At 45.9% G+C, this 21,062-nt stretch overlaps 1 protein-coding gene across 2 annotated transcripts; it reads left to right on the top strand.

Moving 5' to 3' along the window:
* Window positions 1–336: 336 nt before the first annotated feature.
* Window positions 337–14,325, top strand: ICE2 (interactor of little elongation complex ELL subunit 2). Of its 2 annotated transcripts, XM_034409397.3 has the most exons (15): window positions 337–463; window positions 1,801–1,905; window positions 3,465–3,711; window positions 3,823–3,942; window positions 4,141–4,275; window positions 4,607–4,732; window positions 5,812–5,971; window positions 6,612–6,781; window positions 6,983–7,907; window positions 8,284–8,447; window positions 9,331–9,460; window positions 10,614–10,698; window positions 11,745–11,795; window positions 12,416–12,674; window positions 13,432–14,325. In XM_034409397.3, the coding sequence occupies exons 1-15, from the start codon at window positions 369–371 to the stop codon at window positions 13,627–13,629; spliced, it is 2,970 nt and encodes a 989-aa protein (XP_034265288.2). In that variant the 5' UTR covers window positions 337–368; the 3' UTR covers window positions 13,630–14,325. The 2 variants fall into 2 exon arrangements, with proteins under 2 accessions (XP_034265288.2, XP_087734079.1); XM_087877953.1 differs by lacking the exon at window positions 3,465–3,711 and having other exon boundaries at window positions 402–463.
* The last annotated feature ends 6,737 nt before the right edge of the window (window positions 14,326–21,062 follow it).

The following is a 21,062-nucleotide window of genomic DNA, read 5'->3' as shown; positions in this document are numbered from 1 at the left end:
GGAGGGGACCTTGGAGGTCATCTGGTCCAACCCCCTGCTCAAGCAGGAAACCCTATATTCTTGCTGTTTCCAAGGTGCTAATGCCGAATATCCAGATTTATTCCTAAATCTACAAGCCCGCATTTATTGATCCGCATGCAAGAAAAATCAACGTTGTTTGCTTCCCATTCGAAACGCCCCGCGCTGGCTGAAAAGTGGGGGGGAGGAGGGTCGGAGATTCCGCCCTCACGCACGACGGCGTCAAATTCCCCTCTACGCGCCCTTCCTCGCCACCCTCTGATTGGACAGTTTGCTTCCCGAGCGCTGCCTCTCGGCAAGGTCCATCCCGTGGATTGGTCCATCCCGGGAGCTTGGGGCGGTGCTTGCCGATGCCGCCGCCAGGTCGGGTAGCCACGCAAGGCAAGTGGCGGCGGGCCACGCTCAAAATGGCGGCGGCGGCGCCCGCTTGGATGGCGCTGAGCTGGTAAGGGGGGCTGCGGGGCTCGGACGGGGGTCGTCGGGGGCCTTTGGGGGGGCGGGGGGGAGCAGTTCTGTGCCCTGACATGCCTCGTGGAGCCCAGACCCCCGGAGGGTGCGAGGGGACGGGGAGGGAAGGGAGCCTCTGGGCATGTACAGAGCGCCCCTCCTTCCCCAGCTCTAGAGAGCCGCCAGAGGCTGGAAACGGACCGTGCCAGAAGGGGGGAGGAGAGGGCAACCTTTTAAAATAAACAAGTCTTGTATCAGCCCCATCAGCCACATTTTGGGCGAGGGGGTCGTGGACCCCCAAAACTCCCCCCCCCCGCCTGCCTTTGTGGTCAGACTACAGTCCCCATCCTCCCCGGCGCTGCAAAGCCCCTCGATCCGTTATAACAGACTGCAAGGTGATTTGTAATTAATCCCATTATAAGTAAAATGATTTGATTGTCTTGGCTCTTTCCCTTTTGGGGAGAAATGGGATATATATATGTATGTATGTATGTATGTATATGTAGGTCTTTGGTTATTCGGGTTTTCTCCCGCGTAAAATTGGAAATGTCTTGGCGACGTTTCGACAAAGTCCCACCCAAGCTCCCACCCAATCAGTTCACACCCCCACTAGCAGTTAAAAGGAAGAAACAGCTGCGATCACACATTGCTCCTAGAAGCACGAAGCCGAAAACACCAGCCTGAGGATGACGAATGCGACTTTGTCGAAACGTCGCCAAGACATTTCCAATTTTACGTGGGAGAAAACCCGAATAACCAAAGACCTACATACAAACACCTGCGAAAACCTCAGAAAATATGTATGTATGTATGTATGTATGTATGTATATGTATACGTGTGTGTATATGTGTATATATACACACACATACATACACACACAATAATATGTGTCTGTGTGTTGTATATGTTTGTCTAGCAAATTTATTGATTTGATTTGATTTGATTTCTATAGCTGCCCATCTCAGCAAATGACTCTGGGCGGCACCCAATTTAAAACACGTATTACAATTAAAACCTTGAAAACATTTTAAAACAGTAAAAAGCATTGAAACAGTAAAAACTAATATTGCTTGATTAATAGCCCCTCTCGTTTTTTATACTTACCTACTCCAAAACATACATTGTACCTAAAAAAAATAATTTTTATTTATTTATATCATCTCTGTTTTGGGGTGGAGCAGTCTAAAAATGGGGCTATTGATCGGTCAATCTGTGATCGTTGGCTGACGACCCCTGTGAGTCAAAATTCCACCCTTCTCATTTTTGAGGAACCTTTGAGGATGCTGTTAAAAGTTTGTGTAGATGTGACTGTTTTCTTTTTCCTTGCACTTTAGGGACATCCCTCCCCAAAACGGTCACGATGTGTATTTCTCACGAGACCTTTATGAGAAATATTCTCTGGCTCCAACCCTCTCCGAACTAATGTCGTTATCAAAAAGGTATCGGTAAATGCATTCTTAAAACACCTGCTCCAGATGTTTGTCCGTCCCCTCCTCTTCGTCCCCCCCAATCTTTTCTCCTTTGAATTAAGGAGGGCTTTAAATAAGACCCAGCTGGTGATGCAGAGGGAAAGAGGCGGCGAAAGCAAACTTTGGCTTTCATTCTGCAGGAGCTTGGACATTCAACCTTCCCCCCCCTCCCCCAAAGCTGCTGACCTCTCCTGATAGGCCACTCCCCCTCTTCTCCACCAAAGGCGCTAATTTAAGCTGCTCGAGTCGCTTGAAGCTTCTGTGCCGAGCCTGGCTGAGTCAGCATTTCCTTGTGAGAAAGGCTTAATTAAATTTGCCACTTCGTGCCACGAGGATGGACGTGTTCCCTCATTCCGAGAGACAGCTGTGCGGTGTTATTAAGAGCCATAGGGACGATGCTGCCGAGACTTTTCCTGGGACGCAGTTCAAGTTCTTCCTTTTCGGCTAGGTCAGCAGCTGACACTTCCCTTAGTTCATCCCAAATATGCTCAGGACTTAACCATGCTTGCCCGACAGAGTTAAGCGCAGAGTGAGCTTGTGGCGCAGTGCGGATTGGGGCTTGTGGGTCCGTCCCAAGACTTCTCGGGATGCATAGAACCACAAAGCAAATTCTTTGCAATCACAGCGGCTTTAGAAGATTCACACACGTACACGGAGCACCCCATCACATGTCCTGAAAAGGGTTTGAGGAATGATAGGAATTGGTTTGGGCTGCTGGAAGGAAATGACTTTTTAATGTTGTTTGTACCTGCTCCTAAATGGGCGTGGGGTCGGCCCTGTTTCCTGCCAGCCGTTTGTGCTGAACTCAGTGTTCTTGTCTGAGGGCAGGAATACAAATTCACCCAGCAGAGATTTCAAAAACAAAACAAAATGGAGTTAAAAGGATTATCCCAACCAGTGCTTAACAACTGTAGCTGAAACATCACCCCATGTATTTTTTCTTGTAAGTAAACTTTTAAATGCTCTGTTTAAGGTTGAGGGAGTGACTCCGAAGACTCCTTACCTGCTTTGGCCAGAATTAAAAAGAAAAGCAAGGGTCAAAACTCTGTGCAGGTAGTCCTCAACTTATAAAAGATCATTTAGTGACAGTTCAAAGTTACAATGGCACTGAAAAAAAGTGACTTATGACCGTTTTTCACACTTATGACCATTGCAGCATAGTCACGTGATCAAAATTTGGGCACTTGGCAACTGACTCACATTTATGATGATTGCAGTGTCCCGGGGTTACATGATCCCTTTTTGTGACCTTCTGACAAAGTCCATGAGGAAGCCAGATTCACTTAACAATCCTGTTACTAACTTAACTGCAGTGATTAACTTAACAAATAGCTTAACAACCGTGGCAAGAAAGGTCGTAAAATGGGACAAAATTCACTTAACAAATGTCTTGCATAGCAACATAGTTTTTGGGCTCAATTGTGGTTGTACGTTGAGGATTATCTTTCGTAACAGTGTGGAACTTGCCCCTGGTGGGAGGGGAATAGAGACTGCTTGCCCACAGCTGAAGGTGGCTCTGTTTGTTTCAGGCACTCGGAGAACAAAGCTGCTCCGTCACACTCGGGGCCCGAAAAGCAGCAGCAGCCTGGCCAAGAGACTGCAGTGAAAACAGAGCCCTCTGTGGCCCCTCCCCAGGAGCCCCGGGTCCCCTATCCCTATGTTTCCAGCCTGTCTGAGAAAGAGCAAAGGAGATACTTGTTTCTTCTGTCTGAATATTTAAATGCCGACCCAAAGCTCTTAGCCTGGTCTCAGCAAAGGAATTACACTCAGTACCTGGTAAGGGCTGCCTCTCTTTTCTTGTTTTTCTGGTTTGCTATGGAGATAGTGTACTAGCAAACGTCTAAAAGAATTCCGGCTTAAAAGCTACCGCCGTTGCATATGTTTCAGCAAATGAAAGAATTTGTGAGCAAAGAAGTTGCAGAATTCTTGAAATTTGCCCGGAATGCTGCTAGAAGCTGTGCTAAAGATTACAGTGACATCTCTGAAGATGCCTTGCTGTACACCAAGGTAATACTAAAAGAGAGCTCTGCTGCCTTTTCTGGGAACGGAGGAGTCCTCTGCTTCTAAAATAATGGTAGATGGTTGGGTTTTTTTTTTTCATACATTGGTTAATTTAAAAAAACAGAAAAAAAAACCGTTCTGGGCAGAAGCTCCTTCATGATGTAAAAATGTAAGCAAATACCATCCTTTTTTCCTTTCCTTGAGGATTTCCTGAGCGCTCGTATGGGCTGCGTGAAGAATTACCCTGAATGGTACTCTCTACACGAAGTTACCAGCCTCATGGGCGGACGATTTAGTAGAGAGCTGACCCTGAAGCTTGAAAAAAGTCTTCTTGCCTTGGTAAGCTTCCCAGGTGCTCTTTCAAGAGGCAACTGGATTTTCTGGGTTTTCTTTGAAGACATTTCACTTCTCATCCTAGAAGCTTCTTCGGCTCTGACTGGTGACCCTGATGCCACAAAAAAAACCTCAACCACTTACTGAAAGAAAGCAAATGACCAGCTGTCTGCAAGGAGTATAATTTCTTCCATTCCCACCATCCAGTCAGAGCTTTTCTTAAGGAAGAATGATTTCCATCCCTGCTTGGAGATTATTTGACCCTCCAAGAAGTGGGCCTAGCCATTTAACCAAAGGTCTTACATTTAAAAAAAAATTTTTTTTTCTCTCTTCCAAGGGAATGGTGCACCTTGTGAAGCGATTCTTCCCCAAGCTGCCAACATCAATTAATTTACCTGCGGATCAAGCTAAGCATGAACGACTCTGTGGGACTCCGGAGCACCGTGCTGCCCAGCTGCACAATGTAAGCATGCCATCAGGCGGGCCACGTGTGGCTTGATTTCAATCACGTTTGTGCATTAACCATTCCCTGCAGGTGATCCCAATGGCTGTTGTGTTTTCCTTCCACCTTAATAGCTCCCCTTGTTACTCAGCATTCTCACTGCGGTGAGTTTTGAAGCCGTTCTTTTTTTTTAAAAAAAAAAAAAAAAAGGCAGAAATACTTCACGTGTGAACACACTTTGACACTGTGGTAATGAGCTGTAAGATGGTGTGAACTTGAGATCTCTTTCTCTTCCTGATCAGGAGAAGGACTTAATTAGGTTTCAGCTCCTTCACTTTTTATTATAGACAAGGCAGAAATGATAACTTTGGACCAAGCCAACATTTGCTGTGGGTTCGTTTTAGAATGGAATACATTTTGTTTTAAATTGAGTTCAACCCATCTCAGAAATGTCCTGTCTTTAGCACTAATCAGAGTTTGCCATTGTTTTGGTTTAGAAGAAAAATGTCTTCATCATTATATTATGTTCTGTACTCTAAAACAGCTGCTGCAAATCCAGTTTAGGGACAATTCCGAGATATTTGGGCAGTGAGTAACAAACGTAAGCATTGTTCCATGGTGAAATGATATCAATAGCTAGATCTACAATTTAAGATATCTTAACTCTAAGCACACACAAGCACACCCACACATGTATAGGTAAGAGTGAAGTATTTGTAGAAGGCGGGCAAGAGGCAGACTTTACTAAGTCCAGTTCAAGCCTGAACAAAGGGGCTCTTGATTCTGAAGGGCAAGATACATAAATAGGCATGTTTGCTTAATTTTGTTGATTCTGAAGGGCAAGATACATAAATAGTCATGTTTGCCTAATTTTATCGTGTGCTAAAAATAGTTAGTTAGTTAGTTCTTCAACCTTAATAGGGTGATCATCTCATTTTGTTCAACCTAATTTACAATTTATTTTTTATAAAAAGTTTTTTATTTTAAACACATTAAAATAAACCCAAAACATACAACACTTATGTACATATCATTTTTCTGTTGTTATAATTTACAATTTATTATCTGATCATCTCCATTTTTTTTTTTTTAAAAAAAAGGACATTAGCACTGACCCAAATGCTGAAAAACTGGCTGCCAAATACTGTCCTCAGGTGGTTTTGACCGGTGAATCTTTATATACTCTGTTGAACAATCATGGCCTGGATTATAAGCAGCAGTGGGAACTTCCTGTGTCGGTGAAAACAGTTTCTCTTGCTGGTGAGCTTCGGGGTTTTTTCTCATTTTAGCGTAGAGTTGGTCTTAAAATGGTTTTAATGCTGACTTCTGCAAGTTATTTCAAAATAAGGGTCAGCCTCATCACTAGAACTTTACAATGAGCCAAATAGATCGTGCATATTTTCATTTTCCTGATAGTCCTGTTGAACTTCATAATTATGCCTTAACTCCAAACAGAATAGTTTTGCTTTAAGTGTTGCATTTGTCTGGAAACAAAAGCAAAGAAATGTGGTTTCTTTTAATACAAAATGACTGTTGATCTTGTGGTAGCAAAGAATAGGAAATGGACTAGGAAAAACTAACCGTAGGTGGCTTCATAGTTTCTTTTTGATGTTGAACATCCAAACTCTGTCTGGAGAGTGCAGTTTGTTTATTCTGGGTTGTTATTCTGTTACACGACCTGTGTATTTATTTTACAACGAAAGACTCCATGTGGTGATTAAAACAACCTCTATTTCTTGTTTATTGCCTGTTTATCTCTTTCCAACTAATAATGGTTTTTTAAAAAAGTTTTGGGAAGGCAAATCCAGTTCTTATTATCTGGGAAATTTTACTTCTTGTACTTCCATATTTAGATTAAAGGGGAGGGGGGAATGAAAATCCATTTTTTTTTCTCCCAAAGGCCTGAAACCCGTCAAAGTGGCCTACATCAACCCGCCTCTCCCGAAGAAGGAGATGAGCGTGAGGGAAAAAAACCAGCTTTTCCATGAATTCCTAGCAGATTTTCACATGACGAAGCAATCCAGTATTGTATCCCGGGCTGTGATACTAGACAAGCCGTCAGAAGAGCTGGTGAGTTTCAGTCTTGTTTCTTTGTTTTGTCTGAAGTACCAAAAGGACCGTTATTGCCTAAATTTCATAGGATAAGAAGCTTGCATTAAAAAAGAAGAAGAAGAATATTGGCAGTTGAAGCCTTCAAGACTTGCGTTGTGGTGCAAATGATACCATGCGTGTCTCAGGGCTGCGTCCCCATTTTTTTCCTTTCTCTTCCAGCCGGGAGCAGAGCTAAAAACCTGCCCAGGCAGACCCTCACAGGAATCCGTTTCTGCAGATCTGGACTTCGATACGGATGTCACCAAACTGGAGAGTTTTGCCTCAGCCACAAGGCCTCTGAGCGCTTCTCTGGCTGAGGTCTCTCCTGCAAAGCCGGGCGGATTGTCTGCGATCTTCTCGGAGTACCTGAAAATGGAAAAGGGGCAGGAAGGGAGGAGGAGGAGTAAAGCAAAGGAGCAGGAAACAGACTTCAGCAGCAGGAAGGCCTCGGCCTCGGGAAAGAGCCTCCCGGATTTGGATAGTGAGGGAAACTCGTCGGGTGAAGCTTTCGATCTGATGGAAACAGACCCAGATGGCAGAAGCCTTGCTTTGGCCAAAGAGAAAAATGTGGACTGCAATATCTTGATCGCTTCTTCGGATAAAAATTGCAATATCAGTGAAGGAACTGCTGAAGACGTCCGATCCCCTGCCCTGTCCTGCAGCAGTGACACAGATGGAGAACAGCTGATCATCGACGCAGAACGTGAACCTGGCCACACGTCTCAACCTGGCGTGGTCCCTTCCAACCCCAGCTCTCCTTCCCCCAGCCCTGGAGAGGCTTTCCTCTCAGAAAAACCAGCCGAGCCTTTGGAGACGCATGCAAAGACTTCTCCCTGCAAGCTTCACCCACGATTATCCCAGAAAATCGATCCCCTGGGGCAGATTTTGAAAATGCAAACGAAGCTCCTGAAGCCCCCTTCTCCAAATTCTCAGGGGCACCTGCTGGTAACCAGTGAAAGGAGTTTGAATCCTACTCAAGGCCAAGCAGATGCCCCTTCTCTCCCTTTGGCCTCTTCAGTTGTGAAGCCAGGACAAACTACGGTAACAAATGCAGGCACCGCCTCCAAGTTCACCTGGGCAACCTATTACCAGGGGCCTCAGAAAGGTAGGTGATGTGATGGCTAGGCGGTAGCTATAAACCCATGTTTCTCAAAAGATGGCCAGCTTTAACATGGGTGGACTTCAGCTTCCAGAGTTCAGTTGAATACAGGTGGATTTCAACTCTCAAAATTCAATTTTAAGATGGGTGAACTTCAATTCCCATGAATTCCCCAGCTAAGCTGCCTGAGGAATTGTGGAAGTTGTAGTCCACCCATCTTAAAGTTGCCAGACTGCTGTAAACATTTCTGGTACACCTGTATACAGCCCATTCTTTGTTCAGGATCCATGTGAGTTTCATATTAGGGAGAAAAATGTCTTTAGTGGGTGAAGCATCTTTGCCAGCATGACCATGTGCCCTTCTCCCCTGTCTCTTCTGAAAGGGATGCTGTGGGACGCAGTTGAAGAGACGGCTAGTTACGAGCCTCCTCAGCACGGCAACCTGGTCTACAAATTGTACAGCTTGGACGACATGCTGCTGTTGGTGAGGACCACCATCCAGAAAGTCGAGTTGAGACCCCATCAGAAAAAGGCGAAATTCAGGAGGGTAGGTTCTCTTCTCGGGTGGGAGGTTGGCTTTCTTGGCGATATGTAACGCTTTGGTGGGTTTAGATTTTAGCCAGCTCCGATGCTGGATTCCTGCTGGGGTCATTATAGTTATTGTCATTTGCAGGAACCGTTTCTTCCAGGGCATGAGATATAAGTTTGAAAGCCTTGTAATAAGAGAGAAAGAATTCTTGGCAGATGATTTGCAATATGGATAATTCCTTTAAGCTGAGTTTGCAGGGTGTCATCTCTGATTCGTCATCTTTCCCCCCCACCCTGGATTTCCAAAGGGGGCAGAATTGCAGGGTTAAATTCTTACAAGTCTCTCCTAGATTTGCAAGAAATAGGAGTGAATGTTTTTGGTCCTTGACCATTTTTTTACCAGTGTAGTCTTGGCGGTCTGTTCCAGGGTGAGTATTATGTGCCAGTGTAGTATATGCTAGAATTATATCTTTGACTTCACACATGCTCACCTGTGAACCCTTTAGCATTTTTTTTTAAACTCTGGTGTAAGAGCTACATTCCTTGTTTCTTGTTTCGGAGAGTTCGAGCCACCAATTCCAATTGGTGTCCAATTCCAGCTTCATAAAGGAACAAGATACGGCAGTGTCATCTGCTTTCTCTAGAATAGGAGAAAACAAAAATTGACTGAGGAAGAACCTTTCCGAGTGATCCCTAACAGTATAACTCAGATTCTTGAGTTTCCTATTAATCAATAAACGATAATTCTCTAAGCGGACGTTGCTTTCTTACTTGTAGCTGTAAATAGCCGGTCTCAGAGAAGGCAAGTCCCAGCCACTAGGGTGAGATTTAACTTTTGCTTTTCCACTCGGTAGGCGGAGTGGAAATACCTCGAAGTGGAAAAGCTTTTGTTTGTTTTCCAGCACTTTCCTGTTTACGTGTTGCCAAAGTTGGAATACCAGGCCTTCTACGGCGTAGAAACATTGACTGAAGACGAAGTCTGTCGGCTGTGGACCGAAAGCTTGTTACATTCCAATACTTCATTCACTGTCGGTAAGTGGAGTTTCAAAATTGGGGTGGTTGTTTTTTTTTTGTTTACATCCTTGCAAAACAGAATTCAACGTCCTTCCTGCCACTGGATTTATACAACCGACTGTAATACAGGTAATCCTTGACTTAACGGCCACAATTGAGCCCAACATTTCTGTTGCTAAGTGAGACATTCGTTAAGTGAAGTTTGCTCCAATTCACGACCTTGCTTGCCAGTCGTTAAATGAATCATGGCAGTCGTTAAACGAGTAACACGGTTGTTAAGTGGATCTGGCTTCCCCTTTGACTTTGCTTGACAGAAGATCGCAAAAGGGGATCATGTGACCCTGGGGCACTGCAGCCGTCATAAGTGTGAATCAGTTGTCAAACATCCAGATTTTGATCACCTGACCATGGGGACGCTGCGAAGGTCATAAGTGTGAAAAACGGTTGTAAGTCATTTTTTTCAGTGCCGTTGTAACTTCAAATGGTCACTAAGCAAACGATTGTAAGTCGAGGACCAACTGTAACGTTCCAGTAATTCTTTCAAAAATACTGTCTTTACTGAACTTGGCAGATCCGTGGGCTCAAACAGAAGGCAGATGACACGAAGATAATTAACATTATTGTGAAACTTTGGTCTCAAAGTAGCTGATAAAGTCGTTGGATAAGCTACCTTGTGGCTCGTATGAAAATCTCATTCAGAGCAATTAAACAGCAGCAAAAATCCTAACGGTAGGATCCATATTCCCTGCTGCTGTTGAGAAGGGCATCTATCCAGAGCATTTGTTGCTCTCTCGCTGGACCTTGGGATTGGAAATCTAACCGAGACTCGACTTGGGTCCACACCCAAGAAAGGGCCATCTCCTGAGTAATGCACAGGACCTTCTTAAAATCAGCAGATGGTTTAAACACACTTTTGAAGCGTTCTTTTAAAGAATCCGAGCAGAAAAACTTTTCAGGCCTGGTGAATGCATCATGCTAACCATGGTTGATTCGATGAACCACAATATATACAACAAGCGGATAGGTTAGGGGGGATAGGTGAGCTCAGCCTCCAAATTAAGTCCTTTGTTTCAAGTTCTGATGGTGTTGCAGTTTCATTTTGGCCTAAGCTGTGGCATCTCCTGCTTTGACGTTTCTTCATTTCCACTTGGGAAATCTCTCCCTCCTGTAGGTCACATCGATGCCCTGACTTCACAACTCTTCCTGCTTGAGCGGCTGACGGGGAAGGCCTTGAAAAGACGATTCGGCACATTTAAGTAAGTAAGATGGGTGGCAAATCAATGTTACAAGTCAACAAACAAACTTCCCATAACAAAAAGGTTGACTTACAGGGAGTCCCTAACCAGAGTTCCTCTTTCGGAATTTAAAATATTTTCTTCCAGCAAATGCAGTAGAGATCATGGGCTTTTTAAAAATATATGTATCAGTATTTACTCTTTAGTTGTATGATATCCTCCTCTCTTTGGTCTACAGATACTCAACTCTCTGTTAGTTTTTGGTCGAATGATCATTTAAATAGAAATTTTATCCATAAGTGAGCTACTAATATTTGGATTTCAGGTAGTCCTCAACTTATCACCATAATTGAGCCCGGGGGTATGATCTGGTTATTAAGCAGGTCCTCACATGTCCACGCCCAATTTTACAGCTTTTTTGCCATGGTCGTTGTGAGCACACTGGTCATAAAACAAATGGGTGTGTGTGTGTGTGTGTGCCAGCTGTCAGAACTTTAAACCTGGGTTGTAAATATCTTTTTTTGGTTCTGTTGTAAACTGGAACAGTCACTAAGTGGCTGGTTGTAAGTCGAGGACTACCTGTTTTCCTGCTATCCTGAGCCAATATTAATTAGAGGAGGGTCTTTTATTTTGCAGTAGAGCTACTCCGATCATTCTCAGCCACAGAAGCCTCCCCAAAGATTTCGTTTCTTGATAGCTCTGTGAAATGACAGCTGACGAAGTCCAGGGATTTCTCAAACTCTCTTTTGAGTCATGAGGTTTAGGAACTTCGTGCCCCTAAAAGTGACTGACAGTTGAGGATGCTGCACTTCCTGTCAAATGCCATGTTTCATGGTTTATCCCCACATCCTGCAGCTGCTCGGAATGGATTTAAAATAACTTAAAGAGCTGATCGAGCCTGACCTCTCACCGCCTTGTCTCTGGCTGCTCCCAGAAAGAGCTTTGCCTTCGGAATCCATACATTCCTCAGATTTCTGTTTATCTCTTGAACAAACAGCCATTGCGATGTTTGCATAATACATTAATTTCCCCTAATTATTTTGTGAATGCTTTTCTTCCCTCCACAGTCCAACCAATTCATTACATATTCTCCAAAACATCTTGAAGAAAGTGGCTGGGTACGTACTTGGCTTTCTCTGTTCCTTCTCTTTCTGAGGGTTGCGTGCGTAGCAAACGATTTAAATTAAGGCGAGGCCCACAGCTCCAGAATCCTGTGCTGGGAACCTCGTAGCAAGCCCTTAGAATTTGGGATAAGATCTGAATCTATTCTGGATCATCATCGCACACATTCAAAACCGCATGTTGGTGACAAGGTGCAAAGGAGGCAGTTTGTGTCCCACAGAGCCAGAGGGAGCAGCCTGATCGATCGATCGATTGGTTTTGATTTCAATTTCAATTTTGATTTGCATAGCCGCCCACCCCGGCAAACGACTCTGGGTGGCTCACAATTCAAAGCGTACATTGCAATTAAAATTTAAAAGATATGTTGGAACAATAAAAATAGTAAAAAGCATTAAAATGGTAAAAAAAATAACATTAAAAGACCGAATTCAAAGTGCATACCAAAGCAAGGTTGGTATGAGGCCTTAACAATACAGCCAGGAGGTGGGGGGCCTTGGCGCCTGTAGCACCCCAGGAACAGGGCCAGGTTTTTAGAGTTTTGCGGAAGGAGAACGGGACGCTGCAGAAAAGGCTCTGCAGATTTGGCCCCGGTTAGTGATGGTTGTTGTGCTGTCAGCTTGCAGGAGGGCTCCTTCCTCTTGACTCACCTGGCGGGAGACTCCTCGGTGTCCGTCTACAAGAGCTCGGATGGAATTGCCACTCGGGCCATGTACAACCTGCACGCTGCTCACGCTGACCTGCCCCCCTCCCCGGCTGCCCTCTCGGTGCCCTGGGTCCCCCTCGACCCCAACATCCCTCTGCCGCATCACTTTGCTCAGGGCCGCGTCCCGTGCACTTTCCCACCGGTGCCGGACAAGGGCGCCAGGACCATGAAGGTGAGGAAGGATTGTTGGGAAAAACTATTTAGGATTTGGCTCCCCCTTTTTTTATTACAGAACCTTTCCAGAGATGTTAGTTTTCAAAGTGGGCTTCTTCATTGGCGTTCAGAGTAATTCCAGAAGACATTTGAATACTTTCGTCAGTAGTTCTGCGAATAGAGACGAGGGAGAAATCTTAGAGCAGGGGTCTCCAACCTTGGAAACTTTCAGACTTGTGGACATCAACTCCCAGAATTCCCATGGCTGGCCGAGGTATTCTGGGAGTTGAAGTCCACAAGTCTTAGAGTTGCCAAGGCTGGAGACCCCTGTCCTAGAGGAGAAGAGAGGAGAGGAGAGGAATGGAATGGAATGGAATGGAATAACAGAGTTGGAAGGGACCTTGGAGGTCTTTAGCGACCATATTTTCTTGGACAAAATAGACCACAAGCCTGAAAGAGGCTCCTAAGGACAAATACATTTATCACTTTGCTTTGCAAAGGAAAACTCAAGAACAAAGCCAAGAAACCAATTAGCTAACTCAGAGGGCTGCTTTTTCTGAAGTACAGGGTTGTCCTTTATAATAAAGGGTGTGTTCTCACTGTACACATAATTAACTTCCTCCAGCATTGATGGTTTTCATTTGGGAGCAGAGCAGCAAAAAGGAAGAGGGTTTCAGGGTGACTTACATTTTAGCCAGTTCTGGCAGAAACTTAGCCTCCTGAGCATTGACTCATTTTGAAGCCGTTTCCTCTTTCTCTCCCTTTCTGGCTCCTAGATGAGCAGGAAGGCCAAAGCTTTCCCCGGCACACCCAGCCACCGAGGGCCAATCTCCACGGAATCCAGGGAGGGTTCCCTCCAGGCTGAGCCCCCAAGAAAGAAGCGTGGGGCTGCGCAGAACAAGGGCTCTCGGCCGGCAAATCAAGGCCCAAACCGGAAATTCTGGAAAAAGAAGCGCCTCAACCAAGCCACGTGACTGAATCGTGAGCAGGAACAGCAGTTTTTCTCAGCAAAAGAGCTTCTTCACCAGTGACTGAAGAAGGTGGGGGACAATTCCATCAGACCGGGCACGGTTGCCAGGCAGGGCAGCCATGAAACCTTTCCACGTCTTCGGCACTTGAGGAGTTTCTCTTGCGTCTGGAGCAACACGGGAAGGAGGGCAGCCAACTCTGCACCGATCACAACTGCTTATATATCACCATTTGTTCCCAGTAATGTTACTGGGTGGAAACCAAGCCCTGTGGTAGCTTTCCGTTAAAATGGGCAGTTGCATTTAAAGAGTTCTGCTCTTTTTGGGCAGCTGGAGCGGAGGTGGTAGAGAACAGATCTTAGTTTAAATTTCCCTGCCCTTTTCTGCAAGTTGCAGGAATGTCAGGAAAACAGTCTCAGCCACAGCCACAAACTGCTTTTAAGTTTAAATGTTGCTTTTAGAGGTCTCTGATTTGTTAAGGGTCTCCTAAGGCCCATCATCCCTTGGTCCTCGGGCATATGCCATCATCCAAAACGCAAAGGCATTTAGGTGTTTTGAGGGTTTAAAACAGGGCTGCCCAACCTTAGCAACTTTAAGACCTGTGGACTTCAGTTTATTTATTTCCTTTTTCAGAGTGAGTACTGGGATGGCTTTGAGCGTAGGTGTCTTTGTCTTTTCAAAATACAGTTAAAATTCCCCCGTTGATGATTTCTAATTTCTTTCTTTCTTTCTTTCTTTCTTTCTTTCTTTCTTTCTTTCTTTCTTTCTTTCTTTCTTTCTTTCTTTCTTCTTTCTTTCTTTCTTTCTTTCTTTCTTCTTTCTTTTTGTGGAATACATATTTGAATTTTGCTTGGGCTTTTTGCCCAGCTTGTATGCTCATTGTCATTTGGCACGATTTTGTATGCCAGACTAATTAACACTGGAGTCGGTGGTTGCGTGGTCGCAGTTGTGTAGTGCTCCTGCCCCAGGCGAGATCAGGATGAAGTGGGCAGGGCAGCCTTGATGTCATGGCACAGAAAAGTTTTCAGCCAAAGCATCGCCATGTTTTTGCAAAGTTACACCCGGTGTCTGAGACACCAGCCCTCCTGTCCCACATTCCAGGCACTAAAGTTTTCAGATATATTTTTGTTGTTGTTGTGGGTGTTTCTGCACTGATATTTATTTATTTATTTTAGGCACGGTTTACTTCTTAGGATCCCTGCCTAAATGCAGGGCTTTCCCCAAGAAAGAACGTGGTTTCAGTTTGGTTTGTACCTCGCCACGTCGCCACGTAATGCCCTCCTAGTTCCCGAAGAGCCGTGAGTTTTTCATCCGGTTGCCACAACAAACGCCGTCTTTGTTTCTGCCGTCTGCTGGGGTTGGCTGGTTTCAGTGAGAAGGTAGAGCCCTTGGGTTGCAGTGTTGCTTCACATCAGGTTTTCTTTCAAAATCCAATCTGACCTCCCACAAGGAAAATATTTCGGAGATGAGTCATGCACACTAACCGGGTGGGGTGGGGTTCCCGAAGCTTTGGCTGGCTCCGGAGAGGGATTTTAAAAAAACTGCTTGACAACAGAGGAGATATCTGGAAGGCTTTTCCTCTGAACTCGGCTCTGCAATTAAGGTCCAAAGTTCCACTCGAGCGCGTTGCGGCAACACGGACTTCTTAAAGGCAGCCGTAGCTTCTTCACTGCTCGGGGACACAGGCCGTTCAGCTGCTTTAAGGGAAATTTGGTGCCTGTTCAGCCCCGCTTTGGCTGGCTGGCTGGGTTTTGTGGGTGGCTGAATGGGGCCTTTAACTTGGCCCCTTTTTATAGTGTGTTAAAAAAAGGGGAATTCTGTATTGGGAAGTTTTTGAGGGTTTGAAATGGGGGTGTCCATCCTTAGCAACTTTTTAAGTCCTGTGGATTTCAACTCCCAGGATTCTGGGAGTTGAAGTCCAGAGGTCTTCGAATTGTGCCAAGTTTGGACACTCCTGGTTTAGAAGAATTTAACTTCTGATTTGCAATTTTCCTTGCAGTTACTATTTCAGTCAGTCTCGTCAAGCTGTTATGGTGGCCCTGTGCAGCATGGACATGTAGGAAGATAAGCTTAAGTCTCTCTTATTTTAGGGATCTGTGCACCCACCGTAAGATTAAATCTGCTTTGGAAATCGATTTGCTTCAGTTCGTCTCTGAATCTGAGTGGGAGACTGGCCAACAATGCCTGTCCCAATCCAAAGCAAAGTTCAGAAATTCATACTTCCCTTTTGACTCTCCACAGGAAATCCACAAACGGCTGTAATTTAGGTTTTCTGCTACAGAAAAATAACGTGCAATTTGCAGGACTCGGAGATGTTCCCCAAACACCCATCAGCCCTGCCTCTTCCGTTCGTGATTTTCCCCGACTGCGCGTGTAATAAAATGAAAACATAGGTAATGCTCGACTTATGACCATTCGTTTAGTGACCATTCAGAGTTACGACAGCACTGAAAAAAGCGACTTGTGACCAGTCTTTGCACTTAATGACCTCACAGGGTCCCCACAATCACATGATCAAAATTTGGGAACATCCAATTGCCCTTGGAGACATTTGAGGGGGGGGGACTTCCACAAACAAAGTCAATGGGGGAAGCCACATGGGGAGGATTTGCTTAGCAACCACAGCAAAAGTGGTGAAATCAGGTGCGACTTACTTAGCAGTGGAAGTTGTCATAAGTCAAGGACTACCTGTAAATCCTCCTGGCCCATTGGGCTAATGCCTCACCAAGCAGCCTCCTCTGCACCCCCTCTTGCTTCCCCCCTTTGGTGGTCTTGCATTGGGCGAACGTGGCCCTGCACAATTCCTTCCCGCAATGGTGCAGCCAATGCGACGTCACTGCATTTTTGCAGTCTCCCTCCTTGCAGCCAAGCCGATGATGCAGGCAGCTAAGTGCTCCTGCAGGCATTTGCTGGGCTCTGTTCCACCGCGGGAGACCTTGGGCCTTTGCCTCCCCAAGTGGCCTGCAAATCTTCCCGGGGGGGGGGTTGTTTTGCCACCCCCCCACCTCACTGCTTAGACTGGGAGGATCCGTCCATCGATGCTGCTTGCTGAAGCCCCTGGACACGGCTTTTATCTTGGACACAAACAGGGGTTCCCGAGGGCTGGTTATCCTCCTGTCCCTCAAGGGTTTAGCCCAGCCGAGCTAGGGGTGGGGAGGCTGGTCCCAGAAAGGACCCCCTGATTCTCACACACACACGCACACACAATTATCCCTCAATTCTGGGAGCAAAGTGAATCAAATCTCCTTTTCTGCGCTTGTTCTGCTTCAGAGACGCTGGTGCTCCTTCACCAAGCTCTGCCTGTTGGAGCTGCAGCAAGTAAGGGAGAGGATATTTTTGCATCGGTTTAGAGGCAGATGATCCTGAGTTTTGTGGTCCTGGCCATCTTCGGCTCGGGGGAGCCCCCTTTTCCACCACTGAGGCCGGCTGCTCATGGCCGCCTGCTTGGCCTTGGCTGGATCCATGCCATGTAGTGGCTGTGTTTGACTCCAGTTTCCATCCTGCTCAGCCAACAAGGTTACTGGGGTAAACGTATGAGGAGCAGCTTGATATTGAAAGCACAATTGCCCAAGAGAGACAGCAAAAAACGAAACCTCCTGCTTCGTTTCTGTTGGTCTCCTGGGCGCCTGAAGGATGGGCTAGGCAGTCGGCTGAATCCATCGATAATCACCGCGAGGAGCCCAGCAGTGACTCTGGTGGATCAATGCTGCTAATGGGTTTTCTCTGATGCTCCTCCAAAACCGGCTGCCTCTCTCAGGCCTGGTGCCAGCAGACGGGTCCGTGCCTGCACACGCATTCCAGCTCCCTGAGAACCTTGAATTTTCTCCCTTTCCGCTGGATTATGCAGCACGCCATCTTTCCAGCGAACATGCTGGGGCTTGCGAGGTCTTAGCTGAGATAGGATGACGTTTGACACCCAACCTCTGATTGCCTTCATCAGCAGGCTGTCTCCGCTCGGCCTTATCTGGGAGCGAAGGAGGAGAGTTCCAATCGAACCGAAAAAAGCAAAACCCTCCCAAAACGGTTCCCTTTCTGCTTTATTGCAGTTTGTGAGTTTAGGGCAGGGGGGGAAGAGAGTCATGAAGTGGAACTGGAGGCACGGATCAGGCCTCTTCATAGCCAGGAGTAAGAATGGAGGCAATCCTCAACTCATGACAATAGAATTTCCACTGCTAAGCAAGTTGTGAGTCACGCCTATTTTACAACGGATGGCCTGACAGCTGCGAGTCAGATAAGAGTCTGGCTTTCACTTGGCCCGGAGTGGCTGGGGCGCTGAAGTGGACTCTGCTGGTGTTCCTCTCACCTCCAGCTCTTGTTTTCTCTGGCGAGCAGGCTGGGAAAGCTGGAACTGGCAGGCCTGCAAAACAAGGAGGGGCCTCCAAAATGGCTCTTTCCTCCCCAAACAGCCTTCCTGACCTGAAGTTCTTCCCAACCCTCCCAGCGGGCTCTCGGGCTGCCCAGAGTCACTCAGGTGAGATGAGTGGCAATAGAAGCCCCATCAATCAGTCAAGAGTCAAAGAGGCGGTTCTGAATTCTTCCAAACATTCCTAGTCTGGGCTGAGGGAGGGGGTGGGGGGGCACCTTCTTTAATAAACAAGGACGGATGGATCTGTTTTGTGGGCGGGTGGGTATTTTGCAGTTTTCTTACATTCTGCCATTCGTGATTTGATTGCACCGAGTAATCATGTCTGGCGGTCAAAACATTAAAAATCAGGAGTCTACTTCCCTCTCCTCCCCTAAAATACCAGGGGTTGTTTCTTCACCACCCCCACCCCTTGTTATTTTTTTCCACGTAGTTTCCTTTTTAAGTGAGTCAGGAAACGGGTCTGGCCGGACTTTGGGTAAAATTCTAGCCACGCCTGTTTCTTATTCATTGTTGACACACACTTCATTCATCCCTTTGCACCAAGCAGTTGCTAAGCATTGTTTTATTTTCCTTTTGTGGGTGCACCCAAGGCAACGTCTCACTGCAGACGGTTCAGCAGGAGTTAATAACTGGCAAAAGCTTGTAGATCTAATTCTGAGAGCTGAGCCCTCCGTTGCCCCGTGCCTTAAGCAAGGTTTAACTCCACTTTACCCGTCAACCTCAAGGTCTTCTGAACACACATTTCTGGCCCTCCTGAAATCCCCAGTATGACAATAATGACTTAAAATTCTTTCTTTGGTTGACCTGGAAACATTTCTGACAAAATGCTCTTTGTGGGAATGATATTGGCCTAGGTAATTTTACGTGCAAAACTCAGTGCATGAAATACAGAAAAGCATTTGCTACATAGCACTGATTTATCCTGTTTTGAGTGCAGTTGCCTCTTGCGTCTTCATTTTCTTTCAAACTTCTTAACAAAGATAAGTTTGCCTTTCTAGCGCTTTTCCAACATTAACAGGCCCTCAGTCAAAACAACAACCTAACATTGTCGTAACAATATAAGCAGAGCAGGAGCAATAACAGATCATGGGCTTAGTTAGAAAAGTACTAGCCAGCCAGGTTTGGCAAAAGTAACCTCAGATGTCTAGGGCAGCGCTAACGGTGGAATGGAAGACTTAGTTCAGGTGGCTTTCTCCCCATGGGCTATGTTTTGAGGGCAGAAGTGGAGTAATTGTGTAACCACAACAGATGTCTAGATACACAGCAACATTCCATCGGTGTTGTGTAATAAAATGAGCACTCAGTGAAGTCTTTTTCATGGTCAGCATTCAAACATGATGCTGCATTCCAGTTGTTCACTTCTGTCAGGAACTGCCTGATTCAGCAGCCTAGAATATTTTTTCCCCAAATTTAGGGGATGCCTCTCGCACTTCACATGGCTTCACAATCCTTTCTTTGTGCAAATGGCTTCCAAATTAAGGTGTGTCCCCTCCCTCTTTTTGGGGTCCTCAGACCCCAAATTTGAGACAAAACTTTCTCTGGTAAACGGGTCTGGTGCACAAGAGCACAGATGCTTCCCAGAACACCTGTGATGTTTTGATGGCTGAAGTGATGCCCTAAAATCATTTTGCACCACAGGGTTTCTGAAACTGTCCTAGTATATTGCCGTGGCAACGTTATCAATCATGGCTTATTTTCAGGGACCTGGAATAATAGGTAGGAGATGTTGGGTAGAAATGCCCTAAGATAGAAAGACTTGGGTGAAAAAGGTGAGATCCGCCCGGATCTTTTGGCGATACCTGTCCTATTTTCTGCTCTTGACATATAGTTTGACCTAGTGATTAAGGCACCGGGCTAGAAAGTAGAAGACCGTGAGTTCAAGTCCCACCTTGGGCATGAAAACCAGCTGGGTGACGTTGGGCCAGACCTTCTCTCTTAGCCTACCCCACCTCAGAGGGTCGTTGTGGGGAAAATAGGAGGAGGAAGGTGTGTTGGATATGTTCACTGCCTTGAGCTATTCGTATAAATAATCAAGACAGGCAGGATATAAATAAAAATAAATACAGAGGAGGCTAGGCTGAAAATGAAGTTACGTCAATGTGGTTAAGGCCAAATCGGATATGTAACACCCCTACTACTGTTTCCATCCCTGGAGCATTTTTTTCCCTCCCTCCCTCCCACTTTCCCCCACCCCCACTCCAGAGATACTAGATGTTCTTTTGCACAGAATTAAAAAGAGCAAACAAAATTCTCCACCAATGTGCCCCAGGACAGGAATGCGGGCTTAGATAGGAGTCTTAAGGCAAAGCATTTTCTTCTGAAAGATCAGCTGGTTAGGATGAGGTCGCTGGCCCCGTTCTTCCGCCTGATTGACCACAAGCCAACAACAAGCCAACTCATCACAGTTTCAACATCATCAAGGTTAGGGTTCGGACCTTTCTCAACTCAAAATTGGTCCCTTTAAAAATTGCAGCAGATGTTTAAAAACACAGAGAAGATTTAAGAAGTTGCCTAGATTCCCAAACATGAAATATTTCACGATGCATGAATATTGTGCACAAAGAACGTTTTTGAGTACCAGCTAATAGAATTCTTCATCTTGGAAAAGGTTAAATCAAGACAAGACGGTTCAACAGCCTTCCGACCAGTGCTGGGTTTCCATTTTTTTTACTACTGGTTCTGTGGGCGTGGCTTGGTGGCCGTGGCATGGCATGACTTGGTGGGCGTGGCAGGGGAAGGATGCTGTAAAATCTCCATTCCCATCCCACTCCAGGGGAAGGTTACTGCAAAATCCCCATTTCCTCCCGATCAGCTGGGACTCGGGAGGCAGAGAATAGATGGGGGCGGGGCCAGTCAGAATTTTTACTACCGGTTCTCCCAACTACTCAAAATTTCCGCTACCGGTTCTCCAGAACTGGTCAGAACCTGCTGAAACCCACCTCTGCTTCCAACCAATGCAACTCCCTTGTCTTTCCTACTGGAATACAGAATAATGGAGTTGGAAGGGACTTCAGAGGTCTTCTAGTCTAGCCCCCTGCTCAAGCAGGAGGAAAAATAGATTTCAAAAGAAATC

This window comes from Pantherophis guttatus, chromosome 13 (genome assembly GCF_059756535.1).
Source record: "Pantherophis guttatus breed Tessera chromosome 13, ASM5975653v1, whole genome shotgun sequence".
NCBI classification, from domain to species: Eukaryota; Metazoa; Chordata; class Lepidosauria; order Squamata; family Colubridae; genus Pantherophis; species Pantherophis guttatus.
Note: the sequence above shows the minus strand (reverse complement) of the source record. Positions and strands in the feature narration are given on the sequence as shown.

What these genes read in the sequence shown, in the direction of transcription:
- ICE2 (XM_034409397.3), top strand. Translation starts at nt 369, where the DNA reads ATGCCGCCGCCAGGTCGGGTAGCCACGCAAGGCAAGTGGCGGCGGGCC. An exon ending in ATGCCTTGCTGTACACCAAG is followed by an intron (nt 3,943 to 4,140) that starts GTAATACTAAAA and finishes CCTTTCCTTGAG; the next exon opens with GATTTCCTGAGCGCTCGTAT. An exon ending in GTGCTGCCCAGCTGCACAAT is followed by an intron (nt 4,733 to 5,811) that starts GTAAGCATGCCA and finishes TTTAAAAAAAAG; the next exon opens with GACATTAGCACTGACCCAAA.